The following is a 12,988-nucleotide window of genomic DNA, read 5'->3' on the forward strand; positions in this document are numbered from 1 at the left end:
GACATTTTAATGATGTTAATTCTTCCAATCCATGAACAAGGTATGTGCTTCCACTTTTTTTATATCTTCCTCTTTTTCTTTTTTGAATGTCCTGTAGTTTTCTGGAAATAAGTCTTTTACTTCTTTGGTTAAGTTTATTCCTAGGTATTTTAATTTTTTTGCTGCAATGGTAAATGGGATTGTTTTTTCAGTTTCTCTTTCTGTGAGTTCATCATTGGTGTACAAGAATGCCGTCGATTTCTTGAGGTTAATTTTGTATCCTGCTACTTTGCCAAATTCCTTTATTAAGTCTAGTAGATTTTTGATGGAGTCTTTAGGGTTTTCTATGTATAATATCATGTCATCTGCAAATAATGACAGTTTCACTTCCTCCTTTCCAATTTGGATCCCTTTTATTTTTTCTTCATGTCTGATTGCTGTGGCTAAGACCTCCAGTACAATGTTAAATAAGAGTGGTGAAAGTGGACATCCCTGTCTTGTTCCTGTTCTTAAGGGAAATGTTTTTAGTTTCTGCCCATTGAGTATGATGTTGGCTGTAGGTCTTTCATATATGGCCTTTATTATGTTGAGATATGATCCCTCTATTCCCACATTGCTGAGTGTTTTTATCAGAAATAGATGCTGGATTTTGTCGAATGCTTTTTCAGTGTCTATTGATATGATCATGTGGTTTTTAGTCTTCATTTTGTTTATGTGGTGTATCACATTTATTGATTTGTGAATATTGTACTAGCCTTGCATCCCTGGGATGAATCCCACTTGGTCATGGTGAATAATTTTTTTGATGTATTGCTGGATCCTATTTGCTAGTATTTTGTTCAGGATTTTGGTGTCTATGTTCATCAGGGATATTGGCCTGTAGTTTTCTTTCTTCGTAGTGTCTTTTCCTGGTTTTGGAATTAGAATTATGCTGGCCTCATAAAATGAGTTTGGAAGTCTTACTTCTTCTTGAATTTTTTGAAATAGTTTGAGGAGAATGAGTGTTAGTTCTTTTTGAATGTTCGGTAGAACTCCCCTGTGAAGCCATCCAGGCCTGGGCTTTTGTTTGCTGGGAGAGCCTTGATTACCTCTTCAATTTCCTTCGTTGTTATTGGTCTGTTCAAGTTTTCTATCTTTTCTCGGTCCAGTTTTGGGAGACTGTGTGTTTCTAGAAATTTGTCCATTTCTCTTAGATTGTCGAATTTGTTGCCATGTAATTGTTCATAGTAGCTGTTAACGATCTTTTGTATTTCTGTGGTGTCAGTTACTTCTCTTTCATTTCTGATTTTGTGCATTTGGGTTCTCTTTCTTTGTTTCTTGGTGAGTCTAGCTAAGGGTCCATCAATCTTCTTTATCTTTTCGAAAAACCAGCTCTTTGTTTCATCGATCCTCTGAATTGTTTTTTTGGTCTCTATGTCATTTATTTCTGCTCTGATCTTTACTATTTCCTTCCTTCTACTTGCTCTGGGGTTTTCTTTTTGTTTGCTTTCTAATTCTTTAAGTTGTGAGGTTAGACAGTCAATTAGAACTTTTTCTTGTTTCTTGAGGTAGGCCTGTAATGCTATGAACTTCCCTCTCAAAACTGCTTTTGCTGCATCCCACAGATTTTGTGTTGTTGTGTGTTCATTTTCATTGGTTTCCAGGAAGTTTTTAATTTCTTCCCTGATCTCCTCGTTAACCCATTCATTGTTTAATAACATGCTATTTAGCCTCCATGTGTTGAAATGTCTTTGCATGTTTTTGTTGCAATTGATTTCTAGTTTCATGCCATTGTGATCTGAGAAGATGCTTGATATGATTTCAATCTTCTTGAACTTGTAGAGATTTAGTTTGTGTCCTATCATGTGGTCTATCTTTGAGAATGTCCCATGTGCACTTGAGAAGAATGTGAATTCTGTGGTTTTGGGGTGTAATTCTCTGCAGATATCTATTAAATCCATTTGGTCTAGTGCTTCATTTAGAGTTTGTTTCCTTGCTAATTTTTTGTCTAGAGATCTATCCAGTGGTGTCAACAGGGTGTTGAAGTCCCCTGCTATGATTGTATTGCTGTCGATTTCTCCTTTGAAGTCCTCCAGAAGATTTTTAATATATTTTGGTGCTCCTATATTGGGTGCATATATGTTTATCAAGGTTAAATCTTCCTGTTGGATAGATCCTTTCAATATTATGTAGTGGCCTTCTTTGTCTTTAGTTATGGTCTTCATTTTGAAATCTATTTGATCAGATATGAGTATTGCTACCCCTGATTTTTTTTGCTTTCCATTTGCTTGGAAAATTTTTTTTTTATCCCTTCACTTTCAACCTATGTGAGTCTTTTGTTGTGAGTTGGGTCTCTTGTAAACAACATATAGATGAGTCATGCTTTCTTATCCAATCAGCTACTCTGTGTCTTTTTATGGGAGCATTCAGTCCATTTACATTAAGGTGATTATTGATATGTACTTATTTATTGCCATTTTTGTCTAGTTTGGTTATATTTTTCTTCCTATTTCTTCTACTAATTAGAGCAGTCCTTTTAACATTTCTTGCAGTGCTGGTTTGGTGCTAATGTGTTCCCTTAGCCTTTTTTTTTTTATCTGGAAAGCTCTTTATTTGACCTTCTATTTTGAATGACAGCCTTGCTGGGTAGAGTAGTCTTGGATTCAGATCCTTGTTTTTCATGACCTTGATTACTTCATGCCATTCCCTTCTGGCCTGTAGTGTTTCTTGTGAGAAGTCAGCTGAGAGCCTTATGGGGTTTTCTTTGTAGGTAACCTGTTGCTTATCTCTTGCTGCTTTTAGGATTCTCTCTTTGTCTTTAATTTGTGGCATTTTAATTACTATGTGTCTTGGTGTGGGCCTGTTTGGGTTCTTCTTATTTGGGGCTCTCTGTGCTTCTTGAACTTGAATTCCTTCTTCCATCACCAAATTAGGGAAGTTTTCTGTCACTATTTCTTTGAATATATTCTCTAACCCTTGCTCGTTTTCTTCTTCTTCGGGGACTCCTATGATGCGAATATTATTACATTTCCAGTTGTCCCACAGTTCTCTTAAGCTGTCTTCCTGTTTTTTAATTGTTTTTTCCTTTTGCTTTTCTGATTGGTTGATTTTTTTCTACCCTGTCTTCTAATTCACTGATCCGGTCCTCAGCTTCCTCTACTCTGCTCCTCAGCTTCCTCTACTCTGCTCTTTAGACCTTCCAATGTGTTCTTTATTTGTGATATATCACTCTTAATCTCTTCCTGATGGTTTTTAATTTCTAATTGGTTTATTTTCAGCATCTCTATGTTCTTACTCATGCTGTTGAGCTTCCTCAAGATCATGGCTCTGAATTCTAGCTCTGTTAACATGCCTAACTGCTTCACATTGATATCACCTTCGGTGGAGGTCTCTTGTTCTTTCATTTGGCTTTTGTTTCTGTGTTTCACCATTTTGGCTATCACAGTGGGCTTTGGAGCCTGTCAAGTTTTCCCTGTGGGTGTTGGTGTTCTGCTGTTTGTGGCTTCCTCTCCTGGGTTTAGATGAGTGAGGGAGGACCCATGTTAAACACCACTGTCAAGTCTTACTTTCCTGGTTAGAGTTGCTAGCCCAGGAAAGGTACTGCTATCCTCTAGCTTTTTGCCTGGAGGCTAGCAGTCCAGGTTACTTGAAGAGTTTTAGGTTGTCAGTTGATTGAAAAGCTCCCTCAGGTGCTCAGCTTAAGGGGATTTCCCGAGGGTGGGGCAGATTCTGGTTATTAATGAGCCTCAATTAGCACTTCAATGGCCCACAGGGTGGGGTTGGATCTCCGAGGGAGGGGCTGCTGCCTCTCCCCAGGGCCCTGGGAAGGAGCAATATGGCCACCGTCCTGTGTGGCTACCACTCAGCAGAAGCTCTGAGTGCCCTCCAAATCCCGAGTGTCCCGACACAGTTCCAGTCCAGTCCGCCCTCCCTCTGCCGGAGCCCAAGGTGAGTGGCTGTGGCTGTTTCAGCCTCTGTCCCGGCTGCGCTGTGGGGCCGCCTGGGAGTGTAACCCGAGGGCGCCGCTTATAGCTAAGGCCGCTGCCGAGCTGCCGACCGTGGGCTCCCAGCCCCGTCTAGCACCTTCGCAAGCCTACCGGGATGGAGTCAGTGTCCCTGGTTATATGGTCCTCGCAAGCGGCTTTTCTGTTGCTTTTTCCGGTCGATTTGTCTGTGTTTTAGTTGTAATTCCAGTTTGGTTCTGGGAGCCGGTCTCTGTAGCTCCGTTCACTCCGCCGCCATTTTGGAATCCCATTTATTTTGTTGTTTAGGATCCACATATAAGTGAAATTGTTTGGTATTTGTCTTTCTCTGACTTATTTCACTTAACATAATACCTTCTAGGTCCATCAGTGTTGCTAAAAATGGCAAGATTTCACTTTTTTATGGCTGAAAAATATTGCATTGTATATACGTATCACATCTTTTTATCCACTTGTCTATTGATGGACATCTAGATTGCGTTCATATCTTGACTATTGTAAATGATACTGCAGTGAACATATATGGGTGCATATATCTTTTATTTATTTATTTATTTATTTATTTATTTATTTATTTATTTATTTATTCTTTATTTATTTTAGAAAGAGAGGCTGGGAAAGGGAGAGAGAGATAGAAACATTGATGAGAGAGAACATCGATTGGCCGCCTCCTGCATGGCCCCCTCTGGGGATCAGGCTCACACCCTGGGCATGTGCCCTGACTGAGATTTGAACCTGCAGCCTCTTAGTGCATGGGTCGATGCTCAACCACTGAGCAACACCAGCTGGGCAGGTGCATATATATTTTAGAATTACTGTTTTCAATTTCTTTGGATAAATATCCAGAAGTGGAATTGCTGGGTCATATGGTTGTTCTATTTTTAATTTTTGAGGAACCTCTATATTGTTTACATAATGGCTGCACCAACTTGCAATCCCACCAACAGCACCAGAATTCCCTTTTCTCCCCATCCTTGCCAATACTTGTTTTTTGATTTATTGATAATAGCCACTCTGAGAGATGTCAGGTAATATGTCATTGTAGTTTTGATTTGCATTTCCCTGATAATTAGTGATATTGAGCATCTTCTCATGTGTCTGTTGGCCATCTGTCTGTCCTCTTCGAAGAAATTCATGCCCTTTGTCCATGTTTAAATCAGATCGTTTGGGTCTTTATTGTTTATGTTGAGCTGTATAAATTCTTTATATATTTTGGATATTAACTCCTTATTGAATATTTCATTTGCAAATATCTTCTCCCATTCAGTAGGTTGCCTTTTTATTGATGGTTTCCTTTGTTTTGCAAAAGCTTTTTATTTAATGTAAGTCCCATTCATTTAATTTTGCTTTTGTTGTCTTTGGCCTAGGAGACATATTAAAAAAAAACATAGCTAAGAGTGATGTCAAAGAGTACTGCTTATGTTTTCTTCTAGGAGTTTTATGGTTTCAAGTCGTGCATTTAAGTCTTTATTCACTTTGAGTTTATTTTTGTATATGGTATAAGAAAGTGGGCTAGTTTCATTTTTCTGGCATGTATCTGTCCAGTTTGCCCAACATCATTTATTGAAGAGATTGTCTTTATGCTATTGTATTCTTGCTTCTCTTGTCGTAGGCTAATTAGCCATATATGTGTGGATTTATTTCTGGGCTCTCAGTCTGTTCCAAATTATGTTGTAATGAACAGCTCCTATGCATATCTTTTCCTATTTTTGCTGGTATATTTTGGGGATACATTCCTAGAAGTGGGATTGCTGGGTCAAAGTATAAATGCATGTATAATTTTGTTAAATGTTGCCAAATTCCCTTCCATAGGGTTTGAAACATTTTGTATTCTTACTGACACTATGCTAGATTGCCTGATTCCCTATAGCCACCCCACCATGCACATCAGCAGACTTAGATGGGTTTCAGTCTGGTAAGTGACAAATACAATCTTGGTACAGTTTGAATTTGTATTCCTTTTATTACAAGCTCTATTGAGAACTTTTTCATATATTTAAGGACTATTTGCATGAATCCTCTTGGTCATTTTTTTTCCCTAAAGTGGTTGGTCTTTTACTTCTCTACTTTTGGATTTCTTTATGTATCATGGATACATAATACAGGGATAGTAACCTTTTATTAGTTTTACAAGTTGCAAACATTGTTTTCTGGTGTTCATTTCTCTTTTCACCTTGCTCATGGTTTTATTTTTGCTAAATAAACATTTTTATGTTGCCAAATTTGTCAGTCATTCCCTTATTGCTTCTGAATTTTGAGTCATCGTTGGGAAAGGTTTCCTCTCTCCTAGATTTTATAGAACTTGGCTCATGTTTTCTTCCAGTACTTATATGGTTTATTTTATTTTATTTTTTTACATTTAAATCTCTGAATCATTTGGACTTTATCTAGGTGTGAGGTGTGAGAAAAGAATACAATTTTATCATTCTCCATATGGCTCTCAAACCAGTTACTAAAAAGCCCATCTTTCGCCCTGGCCAGGTGGCTCAGTTGGTTGGAGCATTGTCCTGTACACCAAAAGCTTGCGGGTGTGATTTCCGGTCAGGGCACATACCTAAGTTGCAGGTTCAACCCCTAGTCAGGGTGCATAAAGGGTGGGTTCGATGTTTCTCTCTCACATCGATGTTCTCTCTCTCTCTCTTCCCCTTCTTCTTTCTCTCAAATCAATGAACATATTGGCGAGGATAAAAAAAAGTCCATCTTTCCTTCACTGACTTGATATGATGCCTTTGACATATACTAAATTTCCACAGGCGTTTACGTGAATCTGTGGATTTACTATTCTGTTCCCTTGGTCTGCCTGTCTATTCATGAGTCAATACCACACTTTATAAATTGTAGAGATTTTATAATATGTTTTAATATGTTGGTAGGACCAAATTTCCTTTGTCGCTTTTCTTTTTCAGGGATTTCTTGACTGTTCTTTCCAATTTTTTTAAATGTACTTTATAATCAATTTATCTGGATCCAGAAAAATGTTAATGACAATTGTATTGGGATTGCATTAGATTTAGAAATTAATTTAGAGAGGATTAATATTTGTGTGGTGTTGAATTTTCCTGTCCAAAAACACTGAATATCTTTCTATCTGTTCAAGTGTACCTGTGTCTTTCAGGAGTGATTTATCATTTTCTTTATGTGAGTTTTGGGATATTTCTTATAGTTTATGACTAGGTATCTTATTATGTTCTCTAGTGTGCTCTCCTAAATAGGCCTTCTTACATCATATCTTGTATCTGGTTTTTATTTGCATACGTAAAGGCCATTTATCTATAGCTATTTTTTTCCATCACCATTTAAGCCCCATACCCTTCTCCACTTCCACCCACGCCCCTCCCCCTGCAATTACCCCCCTGTTGTTGTATCCATGAGTTCTTTCTGTTTTTTGCTCAATCCCTCCACACACCCCCAACACCCCCCCGACAGCTGTCAGCCTGCTCTCTATGACTCTGTCTCTATTTTGCTTATTAGTTCATTTTGTTTATTAAATTCCATAAGGCTATTAATTTTTGAGTGTGCATATTATAAACTGCTACTCTACTACATTCTCTTATTGCTTATAGTAGTTTTCTGTTAATTCTTTTGAGGCTTACAGGTATGTAAACAAATCACCTTCTTAAAAAGAGATAGTTTATGCCTTCCTTTCTACTTCTCATTGCTTCTGGGTTTGTGCTCTCACCTGGTTGCATCAACAGATACCTTCTGACCTTGTTAAGTAGTAGTAGGAACATTGAGTCTGTCTTGTTCCTGTCTTTACTGAGAGAGCTGCTAGCCCCCTTCACATGTTGACTTTCAAGCTTAAGGCAATTTTAAAAAAGAATCCTCATCCACCCTGGCTAGTTTGGCTCAGCGGTTAGAGCGTTGGCTTGTGGACTGAAGAGTCTCGGGTTCGCTTCAGTCAAGGGCACATACCTCGGTTGCAGTTCAGTCCCCGGCCCTGGTTGGGATCTTGCGGGAGGCAACTAATCGAAGTGTCTCTCTCACATTGATGTTTCTCTCTCTCTCCCTCCCTCCCACCCCTCCTTCCCACTCTATCTGAAAATCAACAAAGAAGTATGTTCAGGTGAGGATTAAAATCAAAATCCTTACCTGAGGATATGTTTTTATTGATTTTTAGAGAGAGAGGAAGGGACAGAGAGAGAGAGACAGAAATACATTGGGAGAGAGAGAGAGAGAGAGAGAGAGACACTGATGTGTGAGAGAGAAACATTGATTGATTGCCTCCCCTAGGTGCCCTGACTGTGGATCAAACCCACAACTTTTTGGTGTATGGGATGACACTCCAACCAACTAAGCCACCTGGCCAGGGCAAGCTTAATTCACTTTTAATTTTGTATTTTAATTGATTAATTAATATCTTTATTGTTAAAAGTATTACAGATATCCCCCCCTTTTCCTTTATTGACCCTCTCCTTTCCGCTCAAGTCAATTTTAATTTTAATTTTAATTTTATTGAGTGGCTTTTTAAAACATGAATGGGTATTAATATTTGTTCAGATATCTTTTCTGCATCTTTGAGGATGATTATGTGATTTTTCCTCTTAGCTTTATTAATATGCTATTTATATTATTTCCAAGTCATCTTTTCTGATAAACACCCTTGTTAAGATATTTGCTCCTCACTGTTTCTCAGCATTAAAAAAGCGTCTGGCTCATCTCGGAACCTGGAAAGGTGAGACCGTGCTCCTCTCCAATCCCCTCTGTGGGAAGCAGGACAGCCCAGGACCTGAGAGGCTAGACTCTGGAATCAGGTTGCCCGGTTTTAAGTCCAGCTCCGCCACTTGTGAGGCATGTGACCTTGGGCAAGTTGCTTTTCTCACTCCGCCTCGGTTTCCTCATCTGTAAAGTGGGGGTAATGATCGTACCTATACTGATAGGAGGGTCGTCATGAGGATCAATGCGTCCGTATACACTAGGTACTAAGAATAGTACCTGGCCCAGTGTATTCTCTTTTATTTTTTAGCTTATTAAATTTTGTACAGGTAATACATTCATTCACGTGGTTCAAAATTGTACCAAGAAGTTACAAAGTGTCTCTTCCATCCCTGTTTCAGTTACACATTTTTCTAACCTTTACAACCAGTGGGAACTGTTTCATAGATACAAACTTTCATAGATGTTTTATATGCAGGGTGGGGCAAACGTAGGTTTATAGTTGTGAGTACGCAAGCCACAGAGTTCATTCTTGTATCATTACTTGTTAATTACTGTGTTCTCTTCCGTAGGAACACCTGTGAACCTGTTGTTGCCCCACTGCATCTGCTCACATGGTCCTGTTTCCTTCTTCACACAGAAATGGCAGCACCTCATGCGGAGCAATCTGCACCTTGATCTTTTCAATAGGCGATTGTTCCTATAAAACTCTGTTAGTGTTTTCAAAGGATTGTATTCATTGATTTATTGAGTGTCATGGGGAGGTTGGACATTTTCCTGAAGTTGGTGTTGAATCTTCCTGTTTAAGAACAAAGTGTGGCCCACGGAATTCTCAACCTCGTTAATATCTTACCTCGCAACACTCACATGCTTGCACGCACAAGTGCACCCACATGAGCACGCGTGTGCGCACACACACACACACACATACACCGTTCCTCTCTTCTTTCTTTCTTTTTTTATCCTCACCTGAGGACATTTTTCCATTTTTTCTTTGGATAGAGTGGGAGGGAGAGAGAGGAAGAGAGAGAGAGAGAGAGAGAGATCGACGTGAAAGGGACACATAGAGTAGTTGCCACCTGCACGACCAACCAGGGCCGGGGACAAACTGCAACCAAGGTACCTGCCCTTAGTGGGAACCAAACCCGGGTCTCTCTGGACCGCAGGCCGACGCTCTAACCACTGAGCCAAACCGGCCAGGGCCCTCTCTTCTTTCTATCTGTCCACTAAACACAACAGCTCCAGGTAAAGATCAGCAGAAGCAGTGAGGACATTCTGAGGTCAAGCTTGTACTTCATGGTGTCTTGACCCCACCTGCTGGAGACAAGGCACTGACCTGCTTGAACTGCTCTCCAGCCACTTTGACTAGTGGGCTGTCACAGGGAGACCCCAACTCCGAGAGGGGTTCCTGGGATGGGGCTTCTGCGGTGTGGGTTGGGGACTTGGCCCCGTGACCGGGAGCTGCTCAGGGTGTTTCTCCGAGGGGAGAGCGGGCAGCAGCCGTGCTGTGTGCGGAGCTCTGAGAAGCCCCTGGTCCACCTGGGCTGTGTGAGTGTTGCTCTCACTCCCTGTGTCTTTCCACCCTCATCACCGTTCTTCTTGGGCCAAAGGACGTGGGTGATGGGAGCTGCCAGCCAGCTAGTGGGAGACACTCTGACTCAACCCAGGGAATGCCAGGGGCCAGAACCTCTTTCCCTCCCGGAGCCCTCAGCCCCCGGTACATACTCAGAGGCGTTGAGAGCCAGCGCTGTCCAGTAGGCTTCCATGGGGGCCGTCACCACCGCGTCAAACAGCACCTCCCGCACCAGCTCCTCGTCACCTGGGCGCAAAGCCAAAGGAGAGCAACCCCTTATTTCCCTGATTATCGACACAGCTCAGCTGCCGTTTGAGGAAGGCTGGGCTTCCAGGAACACAGCGCCCTTGTAAGCCTGTGTGTGGGACACGGGACACCACCGGCGTGGACTTGAGGATGTCACTGCACCTCTTCAGCCTCCATTTCCTCAACCCGAACATGTGAGAGAACAGGATGATTTCTATGGCTCTCTCTAGTTCTAATGCTCTGTGAAATTAGGATCCTTCAGTGACCAGACCTTCTTCTGGGCCTGGCCTGCGCTCCCTCCCACTCACGGCCCTGCTCCGTGGCCATCGCCCCCGCGCAGGCTGGCCTTCCGCAGGCCGGGATGGGGACGTGCCTCCGAGCCTCCCCACATGCTGTTCCCCTGGTCAGGGTGCTCTTTCCAAGGGTGGCTCTTTCTCTTCCCTCCCTCTCTTTAAAGTATTTCTTTTTATTGGGGTGAAATTCATGTAACATAAAACCGACTGCTTTAAAGTATGCAATTCAGCGGCATTTTGTACGTGCACAGTGATGGGCAGCCATCACCTCTGTCTAGTTCCACGACATTTTCGTCACCACCCAAAGAGATCCTGTAGCCACGGAGCCACTTGGGTGGGGAGTGGCAGTGTGACAGCGGTGGCCTTCCCTGGCCGTCCGTGGAAAGCGGGCCCCGTTTCTCCTCTCCTGTGATCACCTCCCCCTCATGTGTAGGCTTGCTTCTTCGTCGTGTGGTTCCCACGCAGTTACAGGCTCCGTGAGAGCAAGGGCCTGCCTGTCGGGGCATCTCTGTGGCCTCAGTGCCGCCTCAGGCCTGGCACAGAGCACGTGCTCAGTACAGATTTGTTCATGGAATGAACGTCGGGACAGCACGGAAGGTGGAATCTTCTCTTGGCGGTGACACTAAGCTGACAAAATGACCTGCTCCTTCTTCCAAAGAGAAAGAAGTGCAATGATGAGGGTGTGGCCCTATAATTTCCCAGTTGAGTTCGTGGAGGGGAATTTAAGGTTAGTCTGAGAACCAGGTGTCAGAAAACACCCACAGGCCGCGGGCTCTGGTCCGTGCTCTCCTCTGCGGAGACGAGGACTTCGGAGCACCAGCTGCCGGCCCGGGGCCACTGCCAGGTGGTGTGGGACAGAGCGGATGGTCAGGCTGAGGCCCGCACACCGTGTGACTGTCCCTTCGGAGCCTTAGCAGTGCTCGGGGGAAAGGCTCGCGGAGATGCCAGCCCCTGACACGGGCATGCTCATCTGCCACAGCCCCTGGGACGCGGAGTCACCAGCTTGGCCCACTGCGAGCCTGGCTCTGCTTTTGTCTCGGGAAGTCTCCCTGTCAGCGCTAAGAGCTACTTGGCAGCCCTCCCCCACCCCCTGCCTTCCCTTCCCGCAAAGTCCTGAGCTGCAGGGTCCCGGAGGGTGGGCAGCACGCACACTCCAGGTCTGGGTCCTCCCCTTTCAGAAAGCGGACCATGGCCTCCAGCTGGCTGAGCTTCCGGTGATCGGGGTCGATATCCGTGATGCAGTAGATCCTGGAACCCAGGGGAGTCAAGGTTACCTCAAAAAAGTCTGCCTCCCTCCCTCCGTCCCTCTCCTCCCTCTCCTCCCCGCAGTGGCTGGCCCACTCACCAGTCGCTGGCCAGGGTCAGATCCGGGTGCAGCAGGTCGTGCAGGCCTGAAACCAGAGCCCACACTCAGTACGGTGTTCGCCCCGGTGTGAGGACGCGCACTGGAATTGTTTAGACACAACTGCCAGGAAGCTTCTTCAGGGAAGGGGTGCGTTTCCTGTCTCTTGTTCTCAGCTCAGAGCAGCGCTCACCCAGGAGGACAGGGCTGCGGCTTCCTGAAATGCTTTCTCCCCATTGTCTCATGCCCAAACCCTACCCATGCGGTCTCCCTTGAGGGAGCTAATCCTTTGGAACCAGTGATTGCAGCTTCATTGTACCCAACTGAGCTAAATGGCCAGTTGAAAGATAAGCCCAGAGATGGGCCATGTCTGTTGCGTGTGATCTCTGTAGCCTCGTGCCCGGTACAGCACCTACACGGACATGGGCTCAGTACATATTTGTTGAATGAATGAAAAGGCACCCTACTGAGCACCCTCGGTGCTAAAAAATAAATAGGTGCTCAGTTAAGGTTTGTCAAATTGAAGGCAAGGATGATGGAAATGCCAAGAGGCTTTGGACAAGAGGCTCTGGACAGACACAGATGCAGGCAAATAGTTAAAGGGAGACACGCCTCTCCCCACAGTCAGCCCAGGGAGCCCAGCTGAGTCCACAGAGGGTAAGGGTAGCACCCTCTGTCCCCTGCAACAATGAAGATGGGCATATCTGGGTAGAGGAAGATACGCACAGGAGAGAGGAAGACACCACGGAGGCCTAGGAAGCTTGTTTTGGAACCAGTGACAAATGGGAGAGTGTCCCAATGTCAGGACAAATGCCGTAAAAGGGCGAATGCAGGGGACGCGGGAGCACATAGCTGCGCGTGCTACCCAGCCTGTGCGTGGAGAAGGGGCTCCTGGGACAGCTCCCAGAAAAGTGACGTCACACGGGGGCCTGAAGAGCGG

General features: G+C 43.8%; 1 protein-coding gene across 1 annotated transcript in view; it reads right to left on the bottom strand.

Moving 5' to 3' along the window:
* Positions 1-12,988, bottom strand: part of CACNA2D4 (calcium voltage-gated channel auxiliary subunit alpha2delta 4) — a 116,008-nt gene that overhangs the window by 56,702 nt on the left and 46,318 nt on the right. The window contains 3 exon segments of the mRNA XM_036250900.1: positions 10,320-10,413; positions 11,857-11,954; positions 12,052-12,097. Of these exon segments, the coding sequence (XP_036106793.1) occupies positions 10,320-10,413; positions 11,857-11,954; positions 12,052-12,097 (238 nt within the window).

The sequence above is a fragment of the Molossus molossus genome, unplaced genomic scaffold (assembly GCF_014108415.1).
Source record: "Molossus molossus isolate mMolMol1 unplaced genomic scaffold, mMolMol1.p scaffold_m16_p_10, whole genome shotgun sequence".
Taxonomy (NCBI): domain Eukaryota; kingdom Metazoa; phylum Chordata; class Mammalia; order Chiroptera; family Molossidae; genus Molossus; species Molossus molossus.